This window comes from Felis catus, chromosome A1 (assembly GCF_018350175.1).
Source record: "Felis catus isolate Fca126 chromosome A1, F.catus_Fca126_mat1.0, whole genome shotgun sequence".
Taxonomy (NCBI): domain Eukaryota; kingdom Metazoa; phylum Chordata; class Mammalia; order Carnivora; family Felidae; genus Felis; species Felis catus.
The window spans coordinates 123,770,829-123,790,939 of NC_058368.1; the positions used below are offsets into that span (position 1 = coordinate 123,770,829).

Genomic DNA, 20,111 nt, shown 5'->3' on the forward strand with positions numbered 1-20,111 from the left:
GCGGCGCGTACGTACCCAACAATACGCAGAGCACATCAAGGGCCACGTACGGCAGCCGCGTCTTGTCAAACATGGTCTCGGTCCCAACGGCCCGCAGCGCGCGGTAGATGAAGCACACGATTTACGACACGGGGCCAGTGGGTGGCGACGACCCCGAGCTACGGCTCCTCCCGGCGCGGGTAGAGCAGCTGAGGGCGGAATAGGTCCGGGCGGCGCTCTGGCGGCCAGCAATGGCGCCCGGGACCCCTGCCCTCGCAGCTCTCACCCGCCGAGACGCTCGCGTGCCAGCTGGGGCTGCTCCCTGGTCTCAGGCCCTCTTCGGTAGGCCCTGGCCTGCCCTGGCAGATTGCTGTCCGGATCCCGGCACCCTTTCCAACAGGCGGAGCGTCAGGACTCGTGCTTTAAGGGTGAAACCCGTAGGGAGGAGGAACGCGGGCTCGGCCCCTCCCGCTGGGCAGAGCGGGACCGACCAGCGCCGGCCTTCGCTGGCTGAGGGGAGGGAGATGGAGACTATGCGGCCAGTAACGGGCGGTGGGGCGGGGCCTGGAACCCCGCCCAAGAGCACCAGCAAATAAAGGGTGCCGGCCCCGCCCCGCCCGACCTGCAGGGCCCGCCCCTGAAGTGGGTTGCACTGCCTGTTGGGCCGACTCTGGGGGCGCCTCGGGTCTGAGGCAAGGGGCGTTGCTCCGACCCTCGTGGGTCCGGTGGTCGCGGGACGTGGTCTCCTTAGCTCTGGCAGCCGGTTACTCCTGCCTGGGAGGGAGAGCTAGACTCCAGACCCTCGATCCTAGAGCGTCGGCTCCCTGCCAGCCATCCTCATCCATAGGGATTGGATAATAAAGAGGTCCAAGATAGGCAGTGACAAAAGACTTGTCCTAGCGTTACTTAGGCTCCTCTGAACCTTCTACTTGCCTAGGATTCCACCTAGGCCTTCAAGTCTGGCCTGGCTGAGCTAAGTATTAGTATGAATCCTGCTAAGTCATCCCCCTCTTGATGTCTGATGCCTTTGATACGTGATCAAATTCCTTATCCTCCACCTTTGGCCTGCTTTACTGTTTCTTCATGGTAATTTTCCATCCACTGACCCAGTCACTCTTCTTGTTTGTTGGCTGTGTATTCCCAGCTGTTTTTATTCAAATTTCAGCACAATTTTGTTCTCCTATTGCAGTAATTTTGACCCTCTTTAGTAATAGTCTTCCTCACCGTTTAACAAGTGTCAATAAATAATTTTTCTTTAACTGAAATGAGCAGTCTTCTCATCCCTGATTGTAGGAGGACCTTAGCAGAGATTTAGTAATCTCAGTTTCCTAACCTGTTAAATTGGGATGATAATCCCTGCTGTGTGTTCTGGTCAAGAAGTGGTGAAGCCTGGAAAAAAATAATAGGAAAATGTTCTATAAAAGGTCAAAACCTCTACAGTTGTTAAGGACTGGTATGTTTTCTTATTATTCATATCTTCTTATACAAAGATGTAAGATGCAAATCAAAAACTGTACCTACTACTTCTCTGACTTTAACTGCCAGATGCCCCTGAAAAAACAGAGGGGTAAAAAAAACAATGGAGGGATAACATTTCCGTCAATGATTCTGAAGATAAAGCCCCAAGTGATATCCCACAAGCAAAAATGTATTTGAAGAAGCATTTCTTCTTTAAAAAGAATGTAAATTTTGATGGGGCGCCTGGGTGGCGCAGTCGGTTAAGCGTCCAACTTCAGCCAGGTCACGATCTCGCGGTCCGGGAGTTCGAGGCCCGCGTCGGGCTCTGGGCTGATGGCTCAGAGTCTGGAGCCTGTTTCCGATTCTGTGTCTCCCTCTCTCTCTGCCCCTCCCCCGTTCATGCTCTGTCTCTCTCTGTCCCAAAAATAAATAAACGTTGAAAAAAAAATAAAAAAAAAATAATGTAAATTTTGAGAAGCCCGGGTGGCTCATTCAGTTGAGCATCCAACTCTTCATTTTGGCTCAGGTCATGTTCCCAGACTGGTGGGATTGAGCTCCTACGCTGGGCTCTGCACTGGGCATGCAACCTGCTTGGGATTCTCTTTCTCTCTCCCTTTGCCCCTGTCCCCAACTCACTCACACACGCTTTCTCTCTCAAATAAAAAAAAAATTTTTTTTTAAGTAAATTCTGTATTTCACCTTTGTTTGAATATCTTTTAAAAGTTTTAAACAATTTAGGGGGGGGGCTGGGTGACTTGGTCTGTTAAAGCATCTGACTCTTTGTTTTGGCTCAGGTCATGATGTCACAGTTGGTGGGTTCTAGCCCCGCATTGGGCTCTGCACTGACAGTGCAGACCCTGCTTGGAATTCTCTCCCTCTCTCTCTGCCCTTCCCCTGCTCGTGTTTGTGCTCGCTAGCTCTCTCTCAAAATAAAAAATAAACTTAAAAAAAAAGTTTTAAACAGTTTATAACTGAGAATAATGTACCATTGCTTATATGGCTTCCCTTACTTCCAGAGTTACAAGGCCCCTAGAGTGCAAGGCCATAACAAATTGAAATTACTTGTGATATCTACGTATTTGGTATTCATTCAAAAAATATTGTGATTATATGCTGGACATAATCTAGGGAGAGTGCTTTATTTAAACAGCTTTTGAAATAAACATTTACTTTTAAAATGATTTTTCGAAAGTAAACATTCAAAAAACCCTATTGATTAATAATTGTTGTTTGTTCATTCATTCATTCAACATTTATTGAGTCCCCAGTATATACAAGACCCAGTGCACACTATAGAGAGACTAAGATGAGCAAGAAAAGACCTCTGCCCTCTGGGAGGCTGCTGCTTGATCAACAAGACTGGCATGTAATTGAATGAATATTGTGATAGAAGTCTGTTGGTGTACAACAGGCACATAAAGCAGGAATAAGCATTTTACCTGGGAACTCTGGGAAAACTACATAGGGAGGTGATAGATTGTTCTTGCCTGTCCTTTCCCAACACCAGAACAGATTGTCTTAGCTGAGAAGGAAGTAAAGAAAACAGTTAATATATTAACAGATTTTTTTGCCCTTTGGAGGAGTTACAGATAATTGCTTTAAAAATAGATCAACAAGGTATACCTGGGTAGTTCAGTTGGTTAAGCATTCGACTTTGGCTCAGGTCATGATCTCACAGTTTGTGAATTCGAGTCCCACGTTGGGCTCTGTGCTGACAGCTCAGGGCCTGGAGCCTGCTTTGGATTCTGTGTGTGTGTCTCTCTCTCTGCCCCTCCCGTGCTCATGGTCTGTCTCGCTCTCAAAAATGAATAAACATTACAAAAATGTTTAAATAAATAAAAATGGATCAACAAAGCAAAGTCCTTTAAAACGTATTAAGTCATTCCCTGTTTTTTAAAATGGGATCTGTAATTTGTGAAGATTATAAGCAATGAATAAATCCTCTATTGAGAGAATGTCTAAGAAATGTCATTTTCTTTTGGGGTGGGAGTTTTTGTTGTTGGGAGTGGTGGTATTTGTTTTGGTCTATTGTCATGATTGGATTCTGGTATAATATTTGGAATTGAGAATAACTTAAATAACCTTGAAATAATAGTGAAAATAATAAAAAGGAAACACTGATTGAATAATGACACTATTACCCTTGGGGATAGGTACTTATGTGTCCCTAGATTGGGCATGAAACCTCAGAAGCTTTCTTAAATGCCTAACAAAGTTTATCCTTGGGCCTGCATGTTCCTCTGTCTAATACAGGCATTAAACAAAAACAAAACACAGTGGGCTTGGGAAGAATAGTCCTGAAGACTCCCTGAAGGTGACAGAAACTATTTTTTTCTCTTCTTTTGTTGCTAAGCATTTTGAAAAGGACACTATAATCTACATCCTCCATTTCCACTTTCTCTTTGCATATTGCTGTATTCTCACTTCTGTTCCCACTCCTCTATTTGCACTGTTCTTTAACATTAAATTATTAAGCCTCTCTCTTTCTGTTATCACCCTGCTTCTTGTCTCAACTACTTATTTATTTCCCAAAGTTGCTGCAAGGTAATAATAAATTCCCCTATAGCATTTGTGTCTGTATGTGCTTATGTTCTTTTTCCCACCTGAACTGAAGCAAATACAGTTTTTATTATACTAAAATATCATTGTAAAGCTAAAACAATTAAAATTGTAAATGTCTGGTTGACCAGAGCATGTGCCTCCCTCCAACATGTTTTTTGCAATATGATGTATTAAAATTATTTTAATACTTATTACCAAAGGTATTTTTTCTTGTTTCTTATTATGTAATATTTGACATATAAATATATAATATATGAAATACAAGTTATGAAGCATAATAATAAAATGAGCAACTATTAATCCACTACTGAATTTAATACCTAGAATATTGCAGGATCATTGAATTCACCTGGGTGTTGTATCCCATGTCCCTCCTTCAAGAGGGCTAACCACTATCCTGAATTTTGTGTTTATTTTGTTCTTGTTTTGTTATTTCTCTGTTGAAAAACATATAACCATATATGTATGTATCTCTAAAAATATATTGCTTAGCCTTCTTGTTTTTAGCTTTTAAAAACATTATGTGATATATGTAGTCTTCTCCCTTTGATTTTTTTTCCTCTCAAAATTGTATTTCTTATATTTATACATGTTACACAACAGTTGTAGGTCTATTATATGAATATATCCTTTGTACGTTTTTCTGACAGTGGGCATCTGGGTTATTTCCATTTTTGCTGTTACAAAAAATACTGCTGTGAACATTGGCATGCATGTCTCCTGTGTGGAATCACTAGCAGTGAAACTGCTACATCAAGGCATCTGCCCACATCCAACTTCACTAGATAATCCTAGGTTGTATTCCCAAGTCGTTGTACCATTTTACCTTACCCACACTAGCTGTGGAGACAGCCCCACATTTTTGTCAACACTTATTTTTGAGAGGTCTTAATTCTTGTTAATTCAGTGGATAATTTTAGTCATAATGACCGGCTATCACAATGTAGTCATAATTTGCATTTGCCTGATCATTAATGTGATAGAGCATCTTTCTCTCAATTTGCTCACCAAAGATATTTCTTCTTCTACCAATTTCCTGCCTTCTATTTTTTCTATTCGGTTGTATACCTCATGTTTATCAAAGTGTAGAAGTTCTTTCTATAGTCTCAACAGTAATCACTTGTGGCTTGTGATTTCACTTTCTTTATGAGCAGCTGGGTTACAGAGTTCTTATAAATGCAATATAAGCAGAAGTCTACTGGCAGGTTTCTCTGAGAGTTTTTGCTATCCTAATCAAAGGAAAAGACTGGCTTCCCTTCTTTTCCTACCTTCTTTGAACTTGGATGTGATATTTAAGCTATAGCAGCCATCTTGTGATGGTGAAGAAAAGACCAAGAAGAGTAGTGCCACTGGTCTTTAAATGTTGAGCCACTAAAACAATCAGCCACTAGCTACCTCCAGATTTCTCCATATGTGAGAAAAAACAAAAATAAACAAAACAATTGTTTAAGCCTCAACTATCACAACTGATAGAAGGCTAAAGAGTATGTTGAATACTATTTCTGAGAAATCATGTAATATTACTCTAAGAAAACCTTTCACTTGAGCTAACTTAATTGAAACTGGTCCTTCAAACCACACAGACCTACATGAAAAAATTGGGGCAGAGAGAAAAGAGTGCTGAAGGAGAATGAACTTTGAAGAATGGTTTGAGCATAGAGAGAAAATAAATGGCACATTCTGAAGCCTCTGAGTGGGAAAGGAGGTGAAAACGCTCACATGGTGGATTAGTGGAAATGAAGGTTCTAAAAGGAAGGTTAAAGCAGTTTATAGCTTAAAAGGGTAGCTGGAGGCAAAGAGAAATCACTGAAAATGCATAGTGATTTGACAAAAAGAGTCATTTAAAACAGGTAATCTAGTAGTGAGCGGAAGTTCTCATCTCAAGTCTATAAACTGAAGACGACAAACCTTGTTTTGTAAACTGCATTATCCAGTTTTAAGTTGTTTTCTATGTTTATTTCCATTTTATTACCCTCCATCTTTCCTAAAATCTTGTTTATGGTTTGTAGCCCTTTTACAGTTTTGCTACAGGGTATTGGGGTTAAAGTCTTCTGTTAACTCTTGGGCCCAGTGTACAAGTGTGAAGAACTATAGGAAGGAGGTAAATCTCTAGGATCAGTTTTGGGGGCCTCATGGATGAGCAAACCAACTTCTCCCACCAACACTCTCCCTTAGTGTTGCAGATCCTGTGTTTTATGTCATCAGTTGATTTTTAGGAAGACAAGATTTTCTTAATAGGCTTACTGTGATGATCAAATATGAAAGTGTAAGTTGCCTAGCAAATGTCTGATCTAAGCAGACATACAATACATATTTTTTTCAAAAACAAAGATTTCTGTGAATCTACCTCCATTATTTTTGCTTCCCTACCACCCACTCAACCCAAAATCTACCATAGTTCCTTAATCTACCAAAGAAAGGGGGTTGGTGTGACGTGACTTGTTCTTAGTAAATCCACACCTGGCTCTGTTGATCACCACTTCCTTTTCTCTACGATGCTCACAAATTGTTTCTTTAACAATCTTTTTTCAAATGTATCACCAGAAATACAGAAGTTAATTACCTATAAAATATCTATAGTGTTAAAGCCAACACGTATATTGTTATTTAAAAAAAACTCTTGAGGTGCCTGGGGGGCTCAGTGGGTTAAGCATCGGACTTTGGCTCAGGTCACGATCTCACAGTTTGTGAGTTCGAGCCCCTGGTTGGGCTCTGTGCTAATAGCTGAGAGCCTGGAGGCTGCTTTGGGTTGTGTCTTTCTCTCTGCCCCTCCCCACTCGTGCTCTCACGCGCGCGTGAGCTCTCTCTCTCTCAAAAATAAACATTAAAATTTTTTTTCAATAACAAAAAAAATCTTGAATAGGATTGCCATCTAGTTCCTGCTCTACCTTCTTCAGCTGTTTTAGAAACAAAATAAAATCCACCCTTCTCTCCTGATTCCTTTTCTGTTCACAACCCATGGGTGTGCTCTTCTCACATTATACTTGTCCCTCTCTTCAACCCATGACTGTATGGGTATGACTGCCTAACTCATTTCCTTAAGCAATGGCAGTAGGCATCCTTCAGCACTGTATTCCCAGCTCTAGAGTTGTACTTGGCACAATGAAGTCACATGCAACTAAAAAAAAAAAATTGCTTGAATAAACAAATGAATGAGAAAAAGGAAAATAAATAAGAGTTCAGAAGAGAGTCAAACTGTGCCTCCGACCCTTTTTTCCTGTTATTTTAGTATTTTACCCCCAAATTTAAGCTTGTCTGGAGGGAAAGAGAGGAGTAGGGTTAATTTTCCTGCCACTTTATTTACAGGTCCATGACACCACTTTATAAGCACTTTTTTGTGTCCATGATAACATGAAGTACTTTAAAAGGTGGATCTATCCCCTTCTAAGTGAAGATGTTATGGAATACACCTGAATGGAAGTCAAGGGAGCAAAGGAAAGCAAAGGAAACTTACAGGTGCTTCCCTGCTTTTCTTCCTTATGAAGATCAGAGCCTGTAATGCATTTCTAAGAACTTCCTAACCCTCTAGGGGCTACCTTCCCTTTCAGAGTTTCTCACATAACAGATTTCATTTAACTTTCCTTTGCACTCTTTAAGATTATTTATTTATTTTGAGAGAGAGCAAGCATGAGCGGGGGAGGGGCAGAGAGCGAGGGAGAGAAAGAATCCCAAGCTTTCAGCCCGGAGCCTGACAAATATCATGACCTGAGCCCAAATCACGAGTCAGATGCTTAACCCACTGAGCCAACCAGACGCCCCTCCTTTGCACTTTTAAAAGGCTGCCTGTCTAAAACCTATAGCATTCATACTCAAACTTTGCACATTGAAATCATCTGGGGTGTTGGTTAAACAGGCTTCCGGTGGTAGGGTCGGGGGAAGAGGTAGCAGGCGCCATGTGGGCTCTGAAGGTGGCAAGAGGAAGACCCTGAAGCAGCCCAAGAAGCAGGTCAAGGAAATGGACGAGATAAGACATTCAACCAGAAACAGAAAGAGGAGGAGAAGAAACTCAAGGAGCTAAAAACGCAGGCTATGGGGAAGGGCCCCCTGCCACAGTTAGAATTAAGAAATCTGGTAAAAAGTAAGCTGTTCCTTGTGCCTGAGGCAATGGTAATCCTAAATTCCATTCCTGTTTAAACTTCTGGATTCCCTGTCATAGCATCTGTTGCCACCTAAAGCTTAAATGAAGTGTTGGAAGTGTTGCCTTTGATCCTGTTTACATTTAAGAATAAACTTAAAAAAAAAAAATCAATCATAAAGAAAAAAATACAAGTGCCCAGCTTCATATCCAGAAATTCTGATTTTAAGATGAAGATCTAGTGTGGAACCCAAACATTGTTTTGTTATCATATTTAACAAATTCCCCAGGAGATTCTGATGCCCATCAGAATTTGAAAACCTCAGGTCTAGTTTGCCCACATTTTCACTTTCCAGACATTTTTTTTTAACATGTATTTATTTTTGAGTGCTACAGAGCACAGGCAGGGGAGGGGCAGAGAGAGAAGGAGAAACAGAATCTGAAGGAAGCTCCAGGCTCCGAGCAAGTGTTCAGCACAGAGCCTGACGCGGGGCTCAAACCCATGAATCGTGAGATCATGACATGAGCTGAAGTCAGTCACTTATCCAACTGAGCCACCCAGGCACCCCTCCAGACAATTTTTTATAGAATAAAATTACTTCCTTCATCAATTATAACACATTAAGACCGCAGTACTTACATAGTAATTAAACACCTGGGCTCAGGAATCAGGCTCGCAGAATACCTTTGAGCAAATTACCAAAAACTTTCTCTGCACCATTTTTTTTACCTGTAAGATAAGAATGATAAAAATAGGAGCTATCTTATAGGTTTGTCGTGAGGATTAAATGAGATAATATGTCTAGAACACCTAGCACAGTGCCAAGGCACATAATAGGTACTCAATAAATGTTAGACATTATTAATTGAAGATTTCTGTCACCTCCTCATCGGTACCAAGTTGATGGTGTGTCCTATTAGCCTATGAATAGTGTTCAGGAGCCCTCCAAACCCTTTGCAATTTGATGTTAAATTTTCTTTATGCATTCTGCTGTGAAACAGATATACAGAGAGCTCTTCCCAGATTCTCAAAGGGGGTCTGTAACACTGTACTGAACTCTAGAAGCTAGCTTCTCAAAAACTGCCCTTGACTGGCAATGTCTGCATTCCCTGAGACTTCTCAGGCAGACTCAGACTGCACTCAAGAATGACTAAATCAAAATCTGCACTTCAACAAGATGCCAAGTGATTCCTGTGCACATGCACATCTGAGAAGCATGCTCCAGAAATTTTCCAAATTTCCCTGATAATGAGAATAACCTAGTATGCTTATCAAATATGCAGATGATCTGATGTCTTCCTTGGAAATCATGATTCATTAAGTCTGGATTATTTTTATATTTAAGGAGGAAATACCAGTCTCAAAGATGAAGCTATCTGCAAGCGAAGAATTGGTCAGAGAATCTATTTTTTGCTGAACTAGACTTCCTGCTACAGTCTCTTTACCCTCTGCGTGTAACAGTGGAGGACAGAGTACTTAGGCTTCTTCAAATCGCAGATGATTTCCAGTTCCTATGCATATGAATCCTTGTGATCAATCTTTGTTTTCCCTAGCAAGCATGAGTCTGTACCTAGCTACAAAAAATGCCCAATACAATACCACTAATTACCTTGGGGATTTGTAAAATGCAATACGTGATACATTTAAAGCAACACTTGTGACATTACACCTAACGAATTGCCATGCAACATAAGAACTAAAACATCTCCCATATTGAAGTTACCTGGCTATTCCTTCTCAATCCCATACCCCCAGCCTGCTCCATTTTCCAACCCTTCCAACACAGAGGTGACCACATTCTACATTTTGCCTTTATCACTGACTTTATTTAAAAGAAAATCATGGCTTTACCACATATTTGTCCCTAGTCAGTGTTTTATATGTTTTGAATTTAATTTTTTTAATTTTTTAATGTTTATTTATTATTAAGAGACAGAGAGAGTATGAGCATGGGAGGGGCAGAGAGAGGGGGAGACACACAATTTGAAGCAGGCGCCAGGCTCTGAGCTCTCAGCACAGAGCCCAACGTGGGGCTTGAACTCACAAACCGCGAGATCATGGCCTGAGCCAAAGTCAGATGTTTAACCAACTGAGCCACCCAAGACCCCATATGTTTTGAATTTTATAAAAACAGTATCATACTATGTACACTAGTGAGGGTTTGCTTTTTTACTCACCATTATTTCTAGTGTATTCATGTTGTTTCCTGTTGCTACATCAATCATTCTCACTGATGGATAAATTTCCATTTGTGTGAATATGCTATTCTACTTATCCATTCACCTGTCAATAGGCATCTGGTGGTTTCCTTTAGAGTTTTAAAATGTATTTCAAAAAATACCCTTAGGGGGCACCTGGGTGGATCAGTCCATTAAGCGTCTGACTCTTGATTTCAGCTCAGGTCATGATCTTGCAGTTCATGAGTTTGAGTCCCGCATTGGGCTTTGTGTTGAGAGTGCGAGCCTGCTTGGGATTCTCACTCTCTCCCTCTTTCTCTTCCCCTCCCCACCACTCGCACTCTCTCTCAAAATGAATAAATAAATAAACAAACAAACAAACAAAACTTTAAAAATTACAAAATACACTTAGGCAGGAGTATCTCCATAGCACTTTATAGGAGTGGAATTGCTAGGGTATTGGGGTAGGCTGACAATGCCCCCCAAAGATATGTCCACATCCTAATCCTTCAAACTTATGACCTTATTTGGAAAAAGAGTTTTAGTAAATGTAATTAAGTTAAAGATCTTGAGATAGGGAAATTATCCTGAATCATCCTAGTGAGCCCTAATTGCAATCCAACTGTCCTTATAAAGTGGGAGCCAGAAGGAGATTTGAATCCAGACAGAAGAGAAGGCAAGGTACTTTGTCAACACCTTGATTTCAGTCCAGTGAAACTGATGTTAAACTTCTGGTCTCCAGAACTGTGAGGGAATAAACTACTATCGTTTTAAGTCCTCAAGTTTGTGGTGACTTGCCACAGCAGACACCGGAAACTAATACAGGTAGGCATACGTACAAATTGAGAAGGTAATGCCAAACTATTTTCTACTGAGGATGTGCCAATGTCATGTATCAAATATTAGTTCCAGTGGTGGTTCCAAAATTTCTGTATAGGAGGGTTTAGGAAACTTGTATTGAAGCTATATTTACATGATACTTAAAAAACAATGGGGAAAAAGACCACCAAAGGTCCCTATCAAAGAATGTTGGTGGAGAGAGTGGGTTGCCAATCATGGACACATTTTCAGGTTATTAGTTTGCAGACTTGCTAATCACAACTGATCCAGTCCTCTGCTTCCTTGTATTATTCTCTTGCTGTTGGAAACCATGGAGAGTCATCTTGTTGGCCCATGGTCAGGGAGGTCAGGGAGGTGTAACTAGTTCTTAGATACCTGAACGGGTTTTTAAGATCATTGGCATGTCATGTGTTTATTGGAATGATTTCCCTGTTTATGAAGCTATTTTTGTTGTTATACCAAGAGCATGTTTATGTAAAAGCATTGCCCTGGCCTTTGCACCTTGCAGAAACAGCACTTTTCTTCATGACAGACGCTCCAAGGACACGGAAGGGGTTGAACTACAGGTAAGTCCCCTGTGCCCTTTACTCTTTGCATATCTGTTTGATTCGATATAGTTCGTAACTCAATCTTGCCAAACTCCTGACGTTCCAGGTCTCTTTTGCTGCTGCTGACAGTTGCAGCCCATTAGGTATAAAAGCATGAGATTTTTAAAAATTTTGCATTTCCAGCAATCAGGAGGATGGTATATTAGTCTCTGTTGCCACTTTAACAAATTACCACAAATGTAGTAGTGTAAACCAAAACAAATTGATTATTTTATAGTTCTGTGGGTCACATCCAACATGTATCTCAGTGGGCTAAAATCAAGATGTTGGCAGGGCTGTGCTCCCTTCTGGAAGATGTAAAGGAGAACCCATTTCTTTGCCTTCCTCAGCTTCTTTCTAAAGGCTGCTCACATTCCTTGGCTCAAAGTTTCCCTCCTACCTCTTCAAAGCCAGCAACAGTTCATCTCTCTGACCATTTTCCCGTAGTCCCATCTCCCTCTGACCACATTGAGAGAAGTTCTCCAACTTTTAAAAATTAATTGATGTATTTATTTTGAGGGATGGGGGGTAGAGAAAGAGAGAGACAGAATCCGCTCCATGCCATCAGCACAGAGCCCGCCGACACAGGGCTCGAACCCACGAACTGAACAGTGAGATCATGACCTGAACCAAGATCAAGAGAGGATGCTTAACCAGCTAAGCCACCCAGGTGCCCCAGAAGTTCTCCAATTTTAAAGACACGTGTGATTTTAGGTCCCAGGTATCCCAGAATAATCCCCCTTGTCAACATTCTTAAATTAATTACATCTGCAAAGTCCTTCTTGCCATATAAAGTAACATATTTGCAGATTCTGATAATTAGGACATGGACATTTTTGGGGGGAGCATCATTCTGCTTACCACAGATTTGTTTAAAGAGGGAAATACAGAAAAAATACCATGCTTATTTAGTAACAAGAGCTATAGGCATGTATGCCATATAAGCAAATTGTTGTTCTGAGGGCCCATTAGAGCATTTCCTTTAAAACTTTTTATTGAGGAGCACCTGGGTGGCTCAGTCATTTGAGCATCTGACTCTTGATTTCTGCTCAAGTCATGATCTCATAGTTCATGGGTTTGAGCCCTGTGTCAGCCTCTGAGCTGTGGTGTGGAGTCTGCTTGGGATTCTCTCTGTCTGCCTCTCCCCTGCTCATGCTCTCTCTCTCAAAAATAAATAAAAATAAACTTAAAAAAATACCTTTTATTGAAGTATAATCTCCACACACTTGATCTTAGCCAAAAGACGAAGAAGCAATGAAATATAATCTCCATAAATAAAAGTGCACTTATTATCAGAGTACAGGTGGATAAATTTTTTCTAAACTAACACATCCTTGTAACCTGTGCCCAGAAAAAGATACAAAATATTGACCACTCTGTAGAAAATCTCCCCATATCCTCTCCAGTCATTACTCGTGTCAAGGGTAATTGCTGTTTTAACTTCTGGCATCATAAATTAATTTTGTATACATTTCAACTTAATATCAATGGATAAGTTTATTTATTTATTTTAAGAGAGAAAGAGCACTGAAGGGGCAGAGAGAGAGAGGGAGAGAGAGAGAATCACAAGCAGGCTCTGCACCATCAGCATGAATCCTGATCCGGGGTTCAAACTCATGAACCATGAGATCATGACCTGGGCCGAAATCGACAGTCAGTTGCTTAACCGACTGGCACCCCTAGTATGTACTCTCAACAATATAGACTATCTTAGGATCTCTTTTGCACTGCTGGTGGGAATGAAAACTGGTGCAGCCACTCTGGAAAACAGTATGGAGGTTCCTCAAAAAATTAAAGATAGAACTACCCTACGACCCAGCAATCGCACTACTAGGTATTTATCCAAGGGATATGGGTATGCTGTTTTAAAAGGGCACATGCACCACAATGTTTATAGCAGCATTATCAACAATAGCCAAAGTATGGAAAGAGCCCAAATGTCCATCAATGGATGAATGGATAAAGAAGATATGATATATATATACAATGGAGTATTACTCGGCAATCAAAAAGAACGAAATCTTGCCATTTGTAACTACTTGGATAGAACTAGAGGGTATTATGCTAAGCAAAATTAGTCAGTTGGAGAAAGACAAATATCATATGACTTCACTCATATGAGGACTTTAAGACACAGAACAGATGAACACAAGGGAAAGGAAGCAACAATAATATAAAAGCAGGGAAGGGGACAAAACATAACAGACTGTTAAATATGGAGAACAGACAGAGGGTTACTGGAGGGGATGTGGGAAGGAGATGGGCTTAACGGATAAGGCACATTAAAGAATCTACTCCTGGGGCGCCTGGGTGGCGCAGTCGGTTGAGCGTCCGACTTCAGCCAGGTCACGATCTCGCAGTCCGTGAGTTCGGCCCCGCATCAGGCTCTGGGCTGATGGCTCAGTGCCTGGACCCTGTTTCCGATTCTGTGTCTCCCTCTCTCTCTGCCCCTCCCCCGTTCATGCTCTGTCTCTCTCTGTCCCAAAAATAAATAAATAAACGTTGAAAAAAAAATTAAAAAAAAAAATAATCTACTCCTGAAATCATTGTTACACTATATGCTAACTAACTTGGATGTAAATTTTAAAAATAAAATAATAGGGGCGCCTGGGTGGCGCAGTCGGTTGAGCGTCCGACTTCAGCCAGGTCACGATCTCACGGTCCGTGAGTTCGAGCCCCGCGTCAGGCTCTGGGCTGATGGCTCGGAGCCTGGAGCCTGTTTCCGATTCTGTGTCTCCCTCTCTCTCTGCCCCACCCCGTTCATGCTCTGTCTCTCTCTGTCCCAAAAATAAATACAAAATGTTAAAAAAAAAATTAAAAAAAAATAAATAAAATAAAATAATAAAAAATATAGACTATCTTAGTATCAATGGCATCATAAACATGTACTTATTTTACTCAACATTATTTTTGTGAATCCACCTATTTGGTACATATAGCTATAAATTATTCATTCTTATTGCTGTGGAGTTTTCCATTCTGTAAATATACCACCATTTCTTTATCCTTTCTGTTATTTATAGGCACTTGGATAGTTTTCAAGTTTGGAGCTATCATGACTTGTGCTGCTATAGACACTACTGTTTATGTCTTTTGGTGAACATGTAAACACACTTCCAATGGGTTGCACCTGGAAGTGGTGTTGCTGAGTCATAAGGGAGATGTATATATATATATATATATATATATATATATATATATACACACATATATATATGTATATGTATATATGTATATATATGTATATATATTTATATATGCATATATATATATATATATCTCCAAAATATCTTTATCAAAATATCTTTACCATTCTTACCAGCAATGTATGAGAACTTCAATTATTCCACATCCTCACCAATACTTTTTTTTTTTACAGCCTATAGTTTTCTCTATATACATTCTGCTAGGTGTGTAGAAGTATTTCATTATGGTTAAGATTTGCATTTCCCTAATGACAAATGAAGGTGAGCATCTCTTTATACATTTATCAGACATTTTGTGCATTTTTCTATTTGATTGTCTTTTTCTTAGATTTTTAGGAGGCCTTACTATATTCTGGAAACAATCTTTTTTTTTTTTTAAGTTTATTCATTTTTGAGAGACAGAGAGAGACAGAGCATGAGTGGGGGAGGTGAAGAGAGAGAGGGAGACACAAAATCTGAAGCAGGCTCTAGGCTCTGATCTGGCAGCATAGAGCCCAATGCGGGGCTCCAACTCACCGCGAGATCGTGACCTGAGTCCAAGTCAGACGCCCAACCGATTGAGCCACCCAGGTGCCCCTGGAAACAATCTTTTTGATGGATATATCAGTGGGTTGTCTTTTTATGAGCATAAGTTTTTAATTTTAACATAGTCCAAACCAATTTGCCCATTTCTCCCTTTATGGTTAGCATTTTTGCTGTCCTTTCTTAACAAAATAAAACAAGCAAACAAAAAGCTGTCTTCTATTTTCTTTTAACTTTGTTTTCTTTTTCAACTTAAAATAGGATGAATACTCATTTTAGAAATATATGGGTAATGAAAAAGGAATCAGAGGGGGAAAAAATCAACCATAATTCAATACCCCACAACAAAGATACTTAATTCATGTTTTATGACCTTTTGATGTTTGACTTTGAAAAAAAATTACATGTCATGGTAATTGGGTGAGACCAATTACATGGAAATTTGGACTTCATTTCATTTATTAATATAAAAGTATTAAATGTACCAACCTACATTGAAAAATTAACCTATTAATCTCAGTACATTTTACTTTCTCCTAAGTCTTAATTGTTCTTCCAGTAATACTATATTTTTGCTTTCCTAGGAATATAACACTTTGCTACAAAACTGTGGTAGAAATCTAACATAATAAGCATCTGAAACTCCTTATCTCATAACATGTATTTTTTTTGCAAAAATAAGATAGTGACTAATATTCATTGCCAGGTAGATAAAAATAAAACCTTAGTTCATAGGCATGGTTTTCTAGTTTTAAAAAACACTGACTTAATCCCTATAAAATATTCAGTTCACCAAAAAGTTCTGGGGCCTTAAAAATAAAAATAGTTTCAGAAAAACAACCTATCATTTCCTTTTCACACCAGAAATATTTGTTGGATTGTGTTGAAAAGAATCTCTTTCAAATTCTTTCCCCTAATTCTGATCAGATAATTTCCCTTGCACACTATACACATCCAATCAATAAATATCTATCAAGCACCTACTGTATGCTAGGTACTCCAGTCATATGGCTTCCAGAAGACATTGTACCCTTGTGACCTTGTTGAAGACCACAGGATGCAGCCTTTGGGGAGGCACCAAGCTTCATTACACATTTGTAATGTGTAATGGGGTATAATTTGGAGAATCCTGAGGCATACACCCCATGACCCCACCAGCATGGCTGGGCCCTTTCTGCCTTATTCTTGCCCACCTGCTCCAGTAGCGAGTGGAAACCTGGTTCTGAACTCTAGCTAGCTCTGTGGCTGGAGCCCTGCAGCAGTTAGAATCCTTCAAGGAAACAAAAGCTGTTCTGGGGCACCTGGGTGGCTCAGTCTGTTGAGCATCTGAATCTTGGTTTTGGCTTAGGTCATGATCTCATGGTTTGTGAGTTCAAGCCCCGCATTGGGTTCTGCGCTGACAGTGAGAAACCTGCTTGGGATTCTTTCTCTCCCTCTCTCTCTGCCCCTCTGCTGCTTTCTCTCTCTCTCTCTCTCTCTCTCTCTCTCTCTCACACACACACACACACACACTAAGTAAACTTTAAACATTTTGAAAAAGTGTTAAAAAAAGAAACTGTTCTGAATATGTAAAATATAATCTAATAAAAGGAATTGGTTACGTGGATGATGAAATAGCTGAGAAGCCAATATGGGATGTTCAGGTATCCCAGATATTAGCAGCAGCAGAAGGAAGGCACTACCGCCTGAAAGCTAGAGAGAAAGGGTAGAAAATGATACGATTAGAGCCCCCATCGGTGGGAATCAGCTAATGGGAGCAAGAACCACAATGGGTCTGCCTGATGGAAGTGGAAATCATGAAGAATATACGATTGCTGCCAGAGAAGGTTAAGACAGAAAAGCAGGGAAAATGCCCTGCTTTCTTTCTTCTGCCCTTCAGATTTATGCCAGTGCCTGATCCCCACTTAACGACAGGCTGTATGGGGCTAGGAAACAGCCTGCAAGAACCAGGCACCCTACTATGCTGAGCAGAGAGGACAAAGAGCTGGAAGAATAGATCTGAGAATGGGTAACCCAGGACTAACAGGACCATTCTGAGACATCTTGGATGTCACCTACCTGTTTTATAGTTTACCTGCTTTATATTTACTTGCAGCTGAGCTCTGAGCATTCGCATATCAGAATTCGTATTATCTCTCGCTGGAACTCCCCATCACCAGCTTCTTGCCTCAGTCCATATTGGAATCACATGGAGCCGGTTTGAAGAACTACAGATTCTTGGACTTCTCCCCAGATAGTGAATAAGAGTCTTTGGAGATAAAGTAGAAAAACGTATATTTTTAACACCTCAACTTGATTCTGATGTAGACAGTCTTTGGACTCATTTTTTTTTTAAGTTTATTTATTTAATCTCTACGCCCAATGTGGGGCTAGAACTCACAACCCCGAGATCAAGAGTCACATGCTCTTCCGACTGAGCCACTGCTAGACTCATTTTTTTTTTTTCAACGTTTATTTATTTTTGGGACAGAGAGAGACAGAGCATGAACGGGGGAGGGGCAGAGAGAGAGGGAGACACAGAGTCGGAAACAGGTAGACTCATTTTTAAAGTAGTGCTGGGCACCTGGGTGGTTCAGTCGGTTAAATGTCCTACTTCCCCTCAAATCATGATCTCCTGGTTTGTGGGCTTGAGCCCTCCGTCAGGCTCTCTGCTGTCAGTGTGGAGCCCACTTCAGATCCTCTGTCCCCCTCTCTTCCTGCCCCTCCCCCGCTCATGTTCTGTTTCTCTCTCTCTCAAACATAAATAAATTTAAAAAATTAAAATTGTGCTAAAAGATGGGACTACCCTAATTCCAAACTTCTAGATCTTCCAATTTGCTTTCATCCTGGTAGAATGAAACCTGCCATGCCAAGCTGGACTGTAGAATGAGGGTATTCTCCAAACACACTTGTTTAATACATAAAAATATACAAACTTTATATTTACATTATCACTAAAATCTGCATGATAGATTAACTTCAGTATCATTCTTATAACCAGATTGTGTCCAACAGTGTCTGTGAATATACTGTTTTTTCTGGTTTAAATTGAATTAAACTTGGTATTAAAAAGAAAACTTTCTCTGTCATCTGATTTTAGTTAATAATGAGATTGGCCATTTTATTTAAATACATGTTTGTTTATTTTTGATAGCGAGAGTGCAAGCAAGGGAGGGGCAGAAAGAGGGGGACAGAGAATCTGAAGCGGGCTCCATGCTGTCAGCAAAGAGCCCGCTCTGAGGCTCAAACGCATGAACCTCAAGATCATGACCTGAGCGGAAGTCAGACGCTCAACTGACTGAGCCTCCCAGGCGTTCTGGGATTGGCCATATAGACTTTAGCCATAATTGTGTATATTTCACAGAGTTTAAAAGGCACTAAATATCAGAACCACGTATCTATAGAAGATAGGATTCATTGCTTCTCAGCCTTTTGGCTAAGATCAAGTGTACAGAAGATAGGATTCATTTCTTGCATATTTGGTCTCTCTCATAACTTACCAATATCTTCTCTATTACTTTGTTTTGTTTCTTACTGCAGATCCAGCTGCAACCTGAGGAGGTATCTCAACAACCACACAATAATGGAGGAAAGAGATAACTGAGGAAGTGGGGCTCTGAGCACAGATCTAGCTTGGACATGAGCAGATTTTTCTTTAATGTTTTGCATATTAAGTTTGATATACAATTTTATGTGGAAAAAAAATCTTTCACTTACTCATTTTTGAAAATCCTGGACTCTGGACAATTCTTCACATTGAACAAACAAAAGTTTCCATAATTGCCGAATCTTCTATGTTTGATGTTTCTGGGAAGTAGGCTCTCCATAAAGGTGTGATTTAATGCAGATTGGGGACATAAGTCTGAACAAGCTCATTAGTCTGCATATTACCTACAGGATTTATTGATGATGGTGTGAAACTATCTGACAGCCGTCAGCCAGGAACAATGTATGCATAAACCAGGGGATGAGAAACAGGGTCAACAAACATCATGTGGTCAGAAAATGTCGTTACCTAGGTTAACTACTAATGAATTGTTTTAACTTTAGAAACTTCTTCTTGCTCTGACAGGACTATTTTTTTTTAATGACTATTTTAAAAAGATTTTTCACTGAAACCTTAGGTGGCTTGGATTTGCCATCACAAAATAATTTTGGCGGGGCATCTAGGTGGCTCAGTCACTTAGGCATTTGGCTCTTGATTTTGGCTCAGGACATGATCTTACAGTTCATGAGTTCGAGCCCCGCATTGGGCTCTGTGCTGACAGTGAAGAGCCTGCTTGGAATTCTGTCTCCCTCTTTCTGACCCTCTCCTGCTTGCTCTATATTTCTCTCTCAAAATAAATAAAAATAAACTTAAAAGAAGGAATTTTTTATCTTTGAAATATTGGTTTATTCCTTTAGTGAAATTAGGCAATGTGACTCTGTTGTGTCTTTTTTCTACCTTCAAAGACATAATGCAATTTTTAAAAATTGCTTATCTTTTACCTCCAGCAAGACCTGTTTTATAGTCATATTGAGTTCCACTCAAGATGTGGTTAAAGCCAGCCAGTAGTGTTAGTAGTTGAAAACAGTGAGGGGTAAGTGTTTCATGTAGTTAAAAACAGTGAGGGATAAGTATTTCATGTGTACAATATTCATATGACTCAGAAGCATGGGTTTGCTTGCTGAGATGTTACACAGCTATTAAAATGATACTTACAAAGTTAATATGATATCATGAAT

The 20,111-nt window shown here is 40.2% G+C and overlaps 1 protein-coding gene and 1 long non-coding RNA gene across 4 annotated transcripts in view; one reads left to right on the forward strand and one right to left on the reverse strand.

The window, feature by feature from the left end:
• The window catches only part of PLPP1 (phospholipid phosphatase 1), a 90,398-nt gene extending 90,250 nt beyond the window's left edge, over window positions 1–148 (reverse strand). For both annotated transcript variants that reach the window (XM_003980965.6, XM_003980966.6), the window contains exon 1: window positions 16–148. In XM_003980965.6, the coding sequence (XP_003981014.1) occupies window positions 16–73 (58 nt within the window). In that variant the 5' untranslated portion in view covers window positions 74–148. The remainder of the gene's footprint in view (window positions 1–15) is intronic.
• An 8,475-nt stretch (window positions 149–8,623) lies between these two features.
• Window positions 8,624–19,673, forward strand: LOC102899108. Of its 2 annotated transcripts, XR_002743741.2 has the most exons (4): window positions 8,624–9,468; window positions 10,889–11,077; window positions 11,601–11,658; window positions 18,927–19,673. It is a non-coding gene; the product is annotated as an uncharacterized LOC102899108 (long non-coding RNA). The 2 variants fall into 2 exon arrangements; XR_439519.5 differs by lacking the exon at window positions 8,624–9,468 and having other exon boundaries at window positions 10,543–11,077.
• Window positions 19,674–20,111: the final 438 nt, after the last annotated feature.